This window comes from Acanthopagrus latus, chromosome 4 (assembly GCF_904848185.1).
Source record: "Acanthopagrus latus isolate v.2019 chromosome 4, fAcaLat1.1, whole genome shotgun sequence".
NCBI classification, from domain to species: domain Eukaryota; kingdom Metazoa; phylum Chordata; class Actinopteri; order Spariformes; family Sparidae; genus Acanthopagrus; species Acanthopagrus latus.
This window is the reverse complement of record NC_051042.1, coordinates 26032170-26043814: the sequence shown is the minus strand read 5'-3', so window position 1 is coordinate 26043814 and position 11645 is coordinate 26032170. Positions and strand designations below refer to the sequence as shown.

General features: G+C 39.9%; 2 protein-coding genes across 4 annotated transcripts; both read right to left on the bottom strand.

The window, feature by feature from the left end:
- Positions 1 to 119: 119 nt before the first annotated feature.
- On the bottom strand, positions 120 to 3275 carry efcab2 (EF-hand calcium binding domain 2). 2 transcript variants are annotated; one of them, XM_037096431.1, is made up of 7 exons: positions 3106 to 3273; positions 2769 to 2853; positions 2161 to 2233; positions 1763 to 1839; positions 745 to 787; positions 440 to 506; positions 120 to 330 (listed from the first exon to the last, which is right to left on the bottom strand). In XM_037096431.1, the coding sequence occupies exons 1-7, from the start codon at positions 3257 to 3259 to the stop codon at positions 212 to 214; spliced, it is 618 nt and encodes a 205-aa protein (XP_036952326.1). In that variant the 5' UTR covers positions 3260 to 3273; the 3' UTR covers positions 120 to 211. The 2 variants fall into 2 exon arrangements, with proteins under 2 accessions (XP_036952326.1, XP_036952327.1); XM_037096432.1 differs by having other exon boundaries at positions 148 to 330; positions 429 to 506; positions 3106 to 3275.
- A 443-nt stretch (positions 3276 to 3718) lies between these two features.
- On the bottom strand, positions 3719 to 10251 carry cgref1 (cell growth regulator with EF-hand domain 1). Of its 2 annotated transcripts, none has more exons than XM_037096429.1 (7): positions 10121 to 10251; positions 9130 to 9235; positions 8623 to 8697; positions 6380 to 6453; positions 5484 to 5608; positions 5226 to 5330; positions 3719 to 4822 (listed from the first exon to the last, which is right to left on the bottom strand). In XM_037096429.1, exons 1-7 carry the CDS (start codon positions 10128 to 10130, stop codon positions 4616 to 4618), a joined length of 702 nt encoding a protein of 233 aa, XP_036952324.1. In that variant the 5' UTR covers positions 10131 to 10251; the 3' UTR covers positions 3719 to 4615. The 2 variants fall into 2 exon arrangements, with proteins under 2 accessions (XP_036952324.1, XP_036952325.1); XM_037096430.1 differs by having other exon boundaries at positions 5226 to 5327.
- Positions 10252 to 11645: the final 1394 nt, after the last annotated feature.

Genomic DNA, 11645 nt, shown 5'->3' with positions numbered 1-11645 from the left:
AGCATGGCAGCACTGCTATATGTTATACCTTATATGTTATATGATGGCGCTCCTGCACTTTCCCCAGTCTGCTAAACAAATCCGACCAAATACAATTAAAGTCAAAAGACAACTCGAAGTCGGGATTTATCGATGCATATTTATTAATTATATCAGATTTACAAGTTCACCTTAAGAACATGCATACATTAGCACAAACACCAGACACTATTTACATATCAGGGTCGATAGTCAGCTGGCAGATGAAGTCCTTGTAATAGATGACGTTTGTCTCAGGGTCAGCAAGTGCTGTCAGCATCTCATCCATCTCCTCCTGAGTGAAGGGCTCACCTGGTTTAAGGACAAACAACAACAGGCCTGAAGTTTACATATATTCTTCTATGGAAGTACCAGAAACATTTGACACACAAAAACGACTTAAGTCTTACAAGCTTCCAACCTTCCTGTGTCATGTACTTTGTCAGCTCCTCCGGCTCCAGGTATCCTTTCTTTTCTTTATCCAGAACCTAGAAACAAGCCCTTGTGCTTCAACAAACATATGTCACTAACACTGATATCAGGATCACTGTGTTGACTGTGTGATGTTCTCAGAGGCTCAGACTCCTGCTTAATTTAGATACTGTGCTTTGAGCGGCTTCAAAGGGAATTTGAGGGGATCTGCTGTTACCCGATAAAACTGTAAGACTCTGTAAGAGTAGCAGCTAATAACCTACGAGGATACCAGGAAATTGCAGCTGGTCTTACCTCAAAAGCCTGAAGCAAAACATCCTCAGGGATGGGAGGAAACCTAACACACAAAGGTAAACACAGTGATACAAAAGTGTTTCTGTAAACATGATGACATACCACATCTAAAGTGTTCCCTGGTTCTAAGTGAAGCAGAGGTGGACACCACTAGTCTGTGTTAAGGAGCATACACTTTAGAGACCATTTCCCAGCTCAGAGACACAGAGGTGAAAAAAGAACTGGCATGTAATATTTAAAGATGCCTGACATTTGGTATTTTTCATGTCGTGAAAATAAAATTCACTGAAAGATTTATGATCAAAACCTGTGATCAGTGGAGGCCTTTCAGACATCACTCATTGCAATTTATTGCTCCATCAGTAACATGGAGTAGACAGACAAGCTATATTATTGGCTTGAACACAAGCACCTACTTGCATCATGTCATGGCATCCTCAAAGCTGGAGGCCATCTCAGGTTAGGTACATTTTAGAGGCAGGCTTGAGATTAATTTTGAGAAAGTGTCAGGAAAAAAACTTTCTCCAGAAAGTGTTTATGAGCATATTTTAGGCCATTTCGTTTTGACTGGGACATATTTGTATTTAGACTCTTTTGGATCTTGGGTTAGGTTCATTTGAGAGGTAGGCTTGCAAAGTGAATGTGATGGATTAGAGACTCATTTTGAGAAAGTGTCAGGACAAAAAGTTTCTCCAGAAAATGTTTAGGAGCATGTTTCAGGCCATTTCGAGTTAAATGGGACACATTTGTAACTACAATTTTTTGGATCTTGGGTTAGGTTCATTTTAGAGGCAGGCTTCCAAAGTGAATGGCATGTATCAGAGATTAATTTTGAAAAAGTGTTAAGATCAAACAAATTCCTTGAGAAAGTGTTTAGGAGCATGTTTCAGGCTATTTTGAGTTGAGTGGGATACATTTGTATTTACACTTTTTGGGATCTTGGGTTAGGGTTAGGGGGTTAGTTTGGATTTTTCATTCAGCTATATTTACAAAACAACATGCGTGGTGACCTTCTTACTTGTGCTCCAGCAGCACTTTAGTCATAGCTGGGAGGAACTTGTCCAAATGGATATATCCTGTGTGGTCCTCTTCCACCTGGTTGAACAGGACAAAGATACAGGGTTTTGCTTCTTGAACAAATTCTGAATTTTCTAACTCCTCTCTGAATGATAAATATCTCAAGCATACAGTTAATTCTGTATTTACATTGCAGCAAATTAACACTTAATGCAGTTCTGAAGAAAATGATAATGCATATCAAATGGTGGTGATATTACAATTACATTACTATTGATATGTTACAAAAAGGCATAGCAGACAATTTAAATAACTGCACACCTCAAGCGAGCCTCAAGAGCCCTGGATGATTAGTGTGATTGTTAGTCCATCCAAATGAAAAAAAAAGACTTCTCTGACCTTAGCTATAAAGGCATGCAGGTCTTCCTGATTGGGGAAGCAACCTAGGGAGTAGATGATGGTGCTGATCTCCCTAGAAAAGTAAACTTCATGTTAGACCACACCATTTAAATGCATGCAAATACTGTGTTTCATGGTGCTGATCTCCTGAATCGATGTATTACACATTTTGTTTGCCCAGTTTGATCAGAGCACACTGTGTCAGTGGTTTTTGGTATACTAGACCAGACTAGGACTGGATGGGAGAACTGTATTTACCGCATATAATTAATTTATATATATTACTCTGGCAACACACAAGTGTCCTTGATAGTGTAAGATTACAAAGTACATGTGAAGATACAGTGGAGCATATTCATAAACTAAACATTTAAATTCACAGGAGCTGGTGTAAATATGTAGGTTAATTAGCATTTTGGAGGTGGAGCCTGCATACAAAGGTCCAATACTTAATATGTTCTGATCAATAACTAGAACATGCACTCCACTTTCACATTTACTGTGTATGAAGTTCTGAGATGTGACTCAAACAGTGTTAGAATAAGGTGTTATTGTACATTTGTTTTCAGATTACAGTAGTCACCTGGTCTAAGAGCAGTCTCACTCACCGGACGTCCACAGTGTTGTTCGATTCATAGTCAAACGCTTCAAACGCTGCTTTAATCCTCTTGTGGACATCTGACACCATCCTCTCTAACAGACAGGACAGACGAGAACCACGAGCAGAGCCAAGAAACTATTTTACTGAAGCAGTTACTCCGACATAAAATATTTCAGGCAAATTACTTTCAACAACCGACAAATTATTCAGACTGAAAAAATATCACGGGGCTTTGAATTAAACACAAATTGCCAAATTTGCGGAAGTTTATCGATAACATTGGGACTCGAAAATAATTAATAACTAGGTTATAATTAGCTAAGGTAGCGTTAAGTGACACGAACCTGATTTTGGTTTATCCTCCGCCATGCTTGTCCTGTTGTAGTTCTGTTGCCTAGCAACCGACTGTTTTGTGTCTAAGGAGGAGCGCCAGTCAGTTTTAGCTAAGCTAGCAAAAAAGAGAAAAAAGCGAGCTTGGATCCTACTTGAATGTGACATGTCAACACGATATTTGTCATTTTAGAAAATAATTTTCCTTTTTTTTTTTTTTTTTTTAAGGCAGGCCTAAAATCATGGCTGGATGACGCATTGGAGCCGTACTCAGCAGAAACCCTCCCCTTACACTGTAGCCTTATTGAAAGTAGAAGCATCATCAGCATGACCTTGTACAATTCTATGTTTTGATCGCAAATATTTTAGTCCATACCAAGGACGCCTGAATTGTTAATTTTTTAATTATTCACATACTAAATTCACACAATTCATTTATCGTTTTTGATCTCTTAACTTCTCTAACAATTTTATTTACAGTACAATCATATACATACTGTCTTTGTATATATTGTGTTTGGCCCTTTAAAACTGAATGACAAATCTGACAAATCAAACAAACCGTAGAAACAAGAGATAGAAAAAAAAGGCAGGGCAAATAACATTTTTATTTTATTCAGCTGTAAAAAAAAAAAAAAAAAAAAAAAATGCATAAAGGCAAATTAAAAAAAAAAAAAAAAGAACCATGAAAATAAAAGTCTGCAGGCTGAACGTAAAATCAAATTACATCTTATGTTACTTCACAAGGGTCTAGCTGACCTCAACTATCAGGATGGAAGACTGGTGGTAGATGGCTGTAACTCATTAAGAGCCAAACACTGGTCTGTTTTTTCATGGTTTCCTACTCATTCAGGCACATCACAATTCTCATCCAAATATAATGCTTATACACGTGCATGAAAAACAATTAAGACTTGGCAAATATTGCATAATAAGATGGGAATTTTCTCCTGAATAACCTAATTTTATTACATGATTTAAGGTTATGTGAGGGCTGAACAAATTCTCACGGAGGACAACATTTTAAGATTCATGGCACACCAGTTTGTAAATGAGACCAGTTTTACTAGATAACAGTCCAGATGCACTCCTGGTGCATATCCTAAGCCTATGGTGAGTCAAATACAATAAGGCCAATCCAGGTGTACACGAAACAACAGAATGTCGTAGAAAAGCTCAAATGTGTGACAAAAAGGGTAATAAATACAAATAAAGAAAATCAAATATTCCAGAATAAAATATCTACTAATGATGGCTTCCATTTTAATAGCATTAATACCAATTAGTTCTCATTGTAGAAAATGTTTTTAAAAATAAAGTAAGGGCAATAATTTAAAACACGTTCGTCAGGTGAAATGGATGGTAGAATCTTCGCATTCAAATCAAGAGAGAAACCATTCATAGGGATGAAGAAGAAAAAGTCCTCTCAGTCGAGGGCATTGTTTTAACTCTATCATCAGTCTTCTGCTGGTGTGAGCACATTGTGTGACAGTGTGGACAGAACCAGCATCTGCATTTCTGCATTCATATCTCTGGTTGCCCTTGATGAACAGGTTGATCATGCCGTTGCTCTGCTGCTGGGGCTTCTGGGATTTGTTGCACATGCTGCTCATCTACTTGTTCTATGCGTTCCTGATGAATTTGCTCTTCAACTTGAGGCTGCAATTCCTGGTGAGCCTCCACAGGATTTTCTGCTTCTGCCTTCATACTGTCATCACCATTACCAGGGTCCTGAGGTGGAAAAAGTTACTTAAGTCAACCATAAATGAGGCAAAGAAATAAAACTAGGTATAGCTCTTCAAACACTTTGGTCTACATACTAATCTGTGATAAAATCTGACACTTTTAAACTTAAAGTACACTTACTAGCTTTCAATTTTCATATTGTATTTGATACATTTACATTTTGTTAATACTGTACATTTGAAAGTACTAAGTGTACCTTAATTTAGGAGCTTAGATAACTATTTCCACCTATCAAAATATTTTATGACCCATAGATGTTCTTTTTTCAATTTTTTTTAAGTTGTACCATTAGAGCAAACAAAAATCATCATAATGCTTGACATTGTTAGATTTTGATTACTGTTGACTGTACTTTGTTCCTCGTGGCTTGTCTGTAAATGTACAATACCTGTGAGTGAGGCTTTGGAGGAGACAGCAGCTCAGATGGGGCTAACATGCCGTCCTGGTTGGAATCCTGAGCCTGGAGTAAAAAATCTACCATAGACACCACCTGCTTGCGTGTGCACGCACGCACGCACGCACACACACACACACACACACACACACACACACACACACACACACACACACACACGAAAGATATACCTCAGAGACCTAACAGTGTGAGGTTATGAGTGACACAAACACACAGCCACTCCTTCTTTACCAGCTCACTGGTCTGTGCTCCCGGTGTATGATGTGAGTTAAAGTCAGAGAGCAGCCTCATCATCTCCAAGCCGTCCAGGAGCCCACTGCGATCGTAGTCATAAAGACGAAACAGGTAGAACACCTCTGAGACAAAGCAGGAGAAGACTGACATGTTAAATACCAAACGCATTCAATGAACTGCAGAGGATGTTCAGTATTTAACAGCCATACTATATACACACTAGAGCTGCACGATATGTCGTTTGAGCATCGTCATTGCGATGTACTTGAGCGCAACAGTCACATCGCAGGGCCTGCGATGTAGGAGGCAAGTGAGCTCATCTAATTTTAAGGGTACCTGACACACACTGTGCATGCAGATCTGCCAGTCATTAGTTGTTATTCAGTGTGCCGAGGCAGACAACACCCCTGCACATGGAGTGAGCTGGTAATAACATTGAAAAATGAGCAATGAACAAGATAAATTTGACTTGGTGCCAAAAAGAAAAGCAATGTCAGTTATCTGGAATTATTTCGGCTACAAGAAGGACGATATTGACCAAACACGTACTCTGTCGACAGTGCCTTGCATCTGTTGCAACAAGGAGAGGTAACACAATTGATGTGTTTGAACGTTTACATCGGTACCACACAGCTCAGTACGACAAAAAGATCACTGCAGGTTAATTGTCCACAAGATAGCAGCAGTGCAGCATAACATAATGTGCTATTCAGGTCATCTGATGAAAATTCCTGTATTTTTTCATATTGCATATATATCGCAGGGTTAAAAAAAATCGCAATGTAAGTTTTTTCCAATATCGTGCAGCCCTGATGCACACACACAACTGCAGTGGTGATATCAATTGAAGGAGCAGCTCCTTCAAATGAGTGTTTGTTGGTGTAGATGTCTACCTTGCTCCCAGTTGCTGATTTCTGGTCCTCCCTGATCACCACTCAGGGTGGATTTAATGAAACTTTGCAGCAACCTGTGGTACACACAACACAAAGTACATTTAAATCAATAAGTAAAACATTTAGAGCCTAGGATCAATACTGAGGGGTCAAAATTGTTCAACCCATTTGGACGAGTCATGTTTAAGAGATTAACAGTCTTGTTAACGCAGATACAATCAGACTGGCTGCAAAAGCTCAGAGAGGCAAAAATAGAGGACAAAAAAAAAAAAAATCTAAATTCTCTGTGTGTTATCTTTCTTTTCTTACACTTGATTCTTGTGCAGGCTTATTTGCCCTTGAAGCACAATACTCACTGTATGATTTTCAGCCACACGAGGGCAGGATTTCATGTCCTAACTCCACATACCAGAGGGAGATGCCACCTCAGCAACAATCACTGTCGTATTTGGTGTTTTTCTCAGTTCATCATATCTTTAATGAAGCAGATGGAAAGAAGACAGCCAGTTGCAGTCCCATTTTTTGGTGATTACTATATTTTTAATTTTGTCAAAATTCCTCTGGATGAATTGCAATAAATTCAGGTCAACTGCTGTACAGGGTGTGGAGAGTAGCTCCTAAATACTGTTTGACAGCCTGGGCATTTCCCTCATAGCCATTCAGGGTGTGCCAACCCACTTTTGTAAAGGCTTACAGGATGTGGGTTCTTCCTTATATAAAGATCTCATCTTAACAGTAAGCCAGAAAATCTGGTCTGTTTAGGCCCTGATGAGATTTCTCTTCAGTCTGTTGCTCTACCTGATTGAGGTAAAGTCTGAGCAATCTGCAACCTGGTTGAGTGAGTCAAAAGTCACCATTCAACCGGGTGACCTACATCACTGTGTCAAACAATAGCCTGGCACTTGCAGGTTTACTTTGTCTTCACTAAACCCTTTGAGCCAAGCACCTTTATACACCTTTCACTTTTTTAAATTGTATTTAATTTTGGAAACTTTAGAGGTGGTGGTAAAAGGAAGAAATACATTTCAGCTTCATAGTCCCTCAAGAGGCATTTTTATTCCTCTTATTTAAACATTTGTGAAATTTGGAATTCAAGATAGTTGAATGTGTCACCTGCAGACACAATTTCAGATCAGCTGCTTTGTAGTCCAGTACACAGGCCAAAGGGTAGATTAAGCAGAGCTTGCATCCAAAGCAACATGGCTAAAATACCATAGCTCTCATCTTTGATATTAAATATTTGTCCCAACTGTACCTCAGACTCATGTGAATTGAGCTGTAGATTCTATTCACTGCTATTCTACACAGCTGACATCATCAGTGTGGTCATACATAGCAGAGACTTAAGTAACCACAATGACAGAGTAGTGTACACATCCATTAATCTTATCAGTCAGTGGAAAGAAGCTGCAGCCACATTGTCAGCAGCCACATATCTCATCACACTAAGTCCCTAAAGTAGTTGTGCCTTCCATCCATCCATCCATTATCTGTACATTATCTGTACGCCGCTTAATCCTCTGCAGGGTCGCGGGGGGGCTGGAGCCTATCCCAGCTGACTTAGGGCGAAGGCAGGGGACACCCTGGACAGGTCGCCAGTCTATCACAGGGCTACACATAGAGACAAACAACCAGGCACACTCTCATTTACACCTACGGACAATTTAGAATAATCTAGTTGTGCCTCTCACTGAAAAAAATTAAACCTGTAATTCAGTTTATGTCACAGTACAACTGAACAGTAACAAAGATATGAGTAAAGATACCAACAGTGAGCCACCATGTTTTGCTCTGTGTGAGGACAATGTACATGATTGCTATCATTACTGCAACATAAAGCACTGTTATTGCTCATGTAATCTAATCAGTATAAGAAGGAGTCCACATCATTAGCACAACACAGCAGCCAAAGTCCACAGGGCAAGCAGACAGCAGCTACTTACAGCACTAAAACACACTGCAGATTGAACAAATGTGTATGGGGTACGCATGTTGTGTTCCTGGTTTAATATTAACTCCAAGGTCACACAGTAATTTCACAACAGTGCATGAAAATAAATCTCTTTATTCCATATAATAAATAATTCATCATTCTCTGAGAATAACTGTGGATTGTCAAGATGCATCTTGAGTGCAACATTTACCCTTACTGTAAGATTAAAGAAAGCAGTTAAGAGGGAATTAATGGCTTAAAATGAGCTGGATGTGAGAAATCACATCATATTTTTCCATGTGTCACTTGCCTGCGGTCCTCCTCTCCAGAGCCAAAGGGATTAGCTAGTTCAGCTGAAGGGGGACGGGCATCTATGGATTCCTCCCTGAGAGACAAACAATTAATTTAAAACATGAGTTTTTCATAAATTCCAAATATGCAAAGATATAAATATATAGGTGACCATAGTCTTCATTTCTTCTCTCTAAAGGTTAATACAACAAAGGTGAAAGACAGTTTGTTTCCTCTGTTTGTAATCACAACAGGACTGAATGCTGATTCCATGAGGTATACTGTACTTCATTTGTCAAGTTTTGCAAAACATCTGCTCAATCCGGACAGTGTTGTAGGTAAATCTCGGCCATTTTAACACTGCAGCCTTTGGTGATATGTTCATTGTGCACATTTAGTTGTTATGATACTAAAAAGTCGTCAGTTTTGGCATAATATACCTTGCAGCATGAAAGACTAAAAATATTAGTATCTTAGTATGTCTGAAAAAAGAGAGTGCAACTTGTGTGTAGGCAGGTGGGTTTACCTTTGTGTCCCAGGTTGACCCGGTGCAGCCAGGCACAGGTGAGTGAGAATGAACAGGGAAAGGACACAAGGGACCAACCTGACTAGGTGAGATTCCATGAACGCACCTACAAACACACAGCCATGAGGACCACATCAGTCCCAGCAGCCTTGATGAAATGATCTGTCCAAATGCCATAATGTTACTGAAAGCATAAGCAGCTGAACTGAAACAATGAGCCTTTTCCCACACTGATCTGTATCCAAGCAAACTGTGGCACATTCATTGCTTCACGACGCTGTACAAAGTGGAGAATCAACATGGCTAATGCTTCAGCGTCTGCCAAATTAACCCTACAAACTCATACCCCATAAGTAATTTGCGCTGTTATCTGCCAAGTTATCCATCTACATCCTGGATAACATATCTAACACCTTCTGTCTACACACAACACAACCATGATGACAGCTGGTGTAGCCGTCCATGCTCCATTGTGGCAAAATCAATTAATACCTCCAAGTCTATATTTAGCTGTGCATCCACACAGTCCCTTGCTGTCAGGACATGTATATCTGATGTTTTGGGATGGATTACAAAGCTGGTGTGGGATCTGTAGAGTACACTGATTTATCCACATTATATCACAAACTGGTTGTGCTACTGCAGCTTCCTCATTTTGAGCAGCAGCGATGCTAACACCGCGGCGCTCACATCCCCACATGACCCCAACAACTCACTGCAGCAGCTCTGCTACAGCCTGTGAACTGTAAGTACACTGATTATTACTGAGGAATTCACATTATTGCTTCGACTTCCTAGGACTTAATTAAAACAAGGACTACATGAAAAGATAGCTAGCATAAAGTGGCATAAAACAATAGCTTGGTTGCGGATGTACTCACATTAAATATTGATGTGTAAGTATGTACAGTGGAGGCTTAATGAGGTCTACAGCTGGATAAACACAGGCTGTGATAGTGTGTGTCTCTACTCAGAGTGACAGTGAGCCTACCTGTCTGCATAGCTGATGTGTGGACGGTAAATAGCTTTAATTCAGGTCGGTTTTGGTTCACAGATTCATCTCTGGAGAGCACCTCCGCCCCGCCTCGTGCCGCCCGGTCTGCACTGCGCAACGGCAGAGGCACGCGCGCCCCCCCGGCTGCCACGGAGACCGCGGTGTTTTGGTCAATGACAGGGTCCACGTGGAGGAGCGGCGCTCTGCCGAGTCACTGAGTCTGCGCAGACTGCTGCTCTTTGTGCTCCTCTCTCCGGGTTTTCCGCCTCGCCACGTCCTCACCGACACCCAGATTCCTGTAGTACGAGACAGCGGGGAGGGTTTGTAGAAAAGAAGAAAGTGGCCTCAGTCAGTCTGGAAGGCGTTTCTAAATAGTCACTGTCAGCCTGACAACAACAGGCACTTCCGGGTAGACTACTCGCAGTCGATTTGCATTATGGAAATGTGCAAAATCCGCAATGTTGTGTATCCGTTTTTCTGTTTTTCCACCGACCTACCTGTCAGGTCAGGTCATTTAAATCCCAACAGCACCGAGATCCTCCCAGTGGCATTAGGAGATAGTGGCACAGCAGTGGCAGTCTGCGGCAACCTGTGGCATGTCGGTGGCATCTCTACTTGTTTACACATTTTAATGTGCAAAGTTTTACAATTCTTATTTATTTTGCACTTATTATATATATATATATATATATATATATATATATATATATATATATATATATATATATATATATATATATATATATATATATATATATAAAAACACACACACACACACACACACACACACACACACACACACTTTGAAATAAATTGAATGTCGGCCAGTGCACACAGGTGATTTCTACACGAAAGTAACTGTAAACGATCTCTATGCTTCGGTCTGTACTCAGTCTCAGTATGATTAGTACCTGATGCAAGCATAGTTTTGGGAGATATGGGGGAGCAGCCCAATATTTGGAGGCAGATTCATGAAATTTTATCATATTAGAGGCCAGAATGAGCAGCGCCTTGTTCACACAGGTTGCTGAACACTTAACAGACACCAAACACTTCACACACACCTCTCTTTACATCAGCACAGTCCTGTATCAACACAGCTGGTTATGTGTAAGTTTGTGCAGGCTATATGTAGCACTGGCACTAGAAGAAACCATGTAATTCACTCTTTTTCTATAGCTGGAATAACAAACTGATTGATTCACCTGAACTTGGCCACAGGTAGCTTTGTCTTTATGTTCTTATATAGAGCCTGTATTTTGCCATTCAATATAATTTTTGTGATGCAATTTATGTTGGCCTCTTCAATGAAATTGAATAAAATGTCATAAGGACTTAAAATTAAAAACATAAAATTGTACTAAAAAATGAAATGTATTTTTTTATAATTATTATTTTTTGTGTGTGTGTTTACCAAAATAGCAATGTTTAAGAAAATGTCCTGTGTGCACTGCTGGTAGATGTCCACAAGATGTCCCACTAAGTCTTTATTTTGAAGTAATTCCTCTGAGTTACCAAGCAG

Bases quoted from the DNA above. Each gene is read 5' to 3' on its own strand.
- efcab2 (XM_037096431.1), bottom strand. From the start codon at position 3,259: ATGTCACATTCAAGTAGGATCCAAGCTCGCTTTTTTCTCTTTTTTGCT. The intron at 2,234-2,768 runs GTGAGTGAGACT...TTACTTTTCTAG, and splicing joins AACAACACTGTGGACGTCCG to GGAGATCAGCACCATCATCT. The intron at 331-439 runs GTTGGAAGCTTG...TCCTTAAACCAG, and splicing joins AAAGTACATGACACAGGAAG to GTGAGCCCTTCACTCAGGAG.
- cgref1 (XM_037096429.1), bottom strand. The intron at 8,698-9,129 runs GTAAACCCACCT...TTTGTCTCTCAG, and splicing joins GGTCAACCTGGGACACAAAG to GGAGGAATCCATAGATGCCC. The intron at 5,331-5,483 runs GTAAAGAAGGAG...TGCACACGCAAG, and splicing joins GAGCACAGACCAGTGAGCTG to CAGGTGGTGTCTATGGTAGA.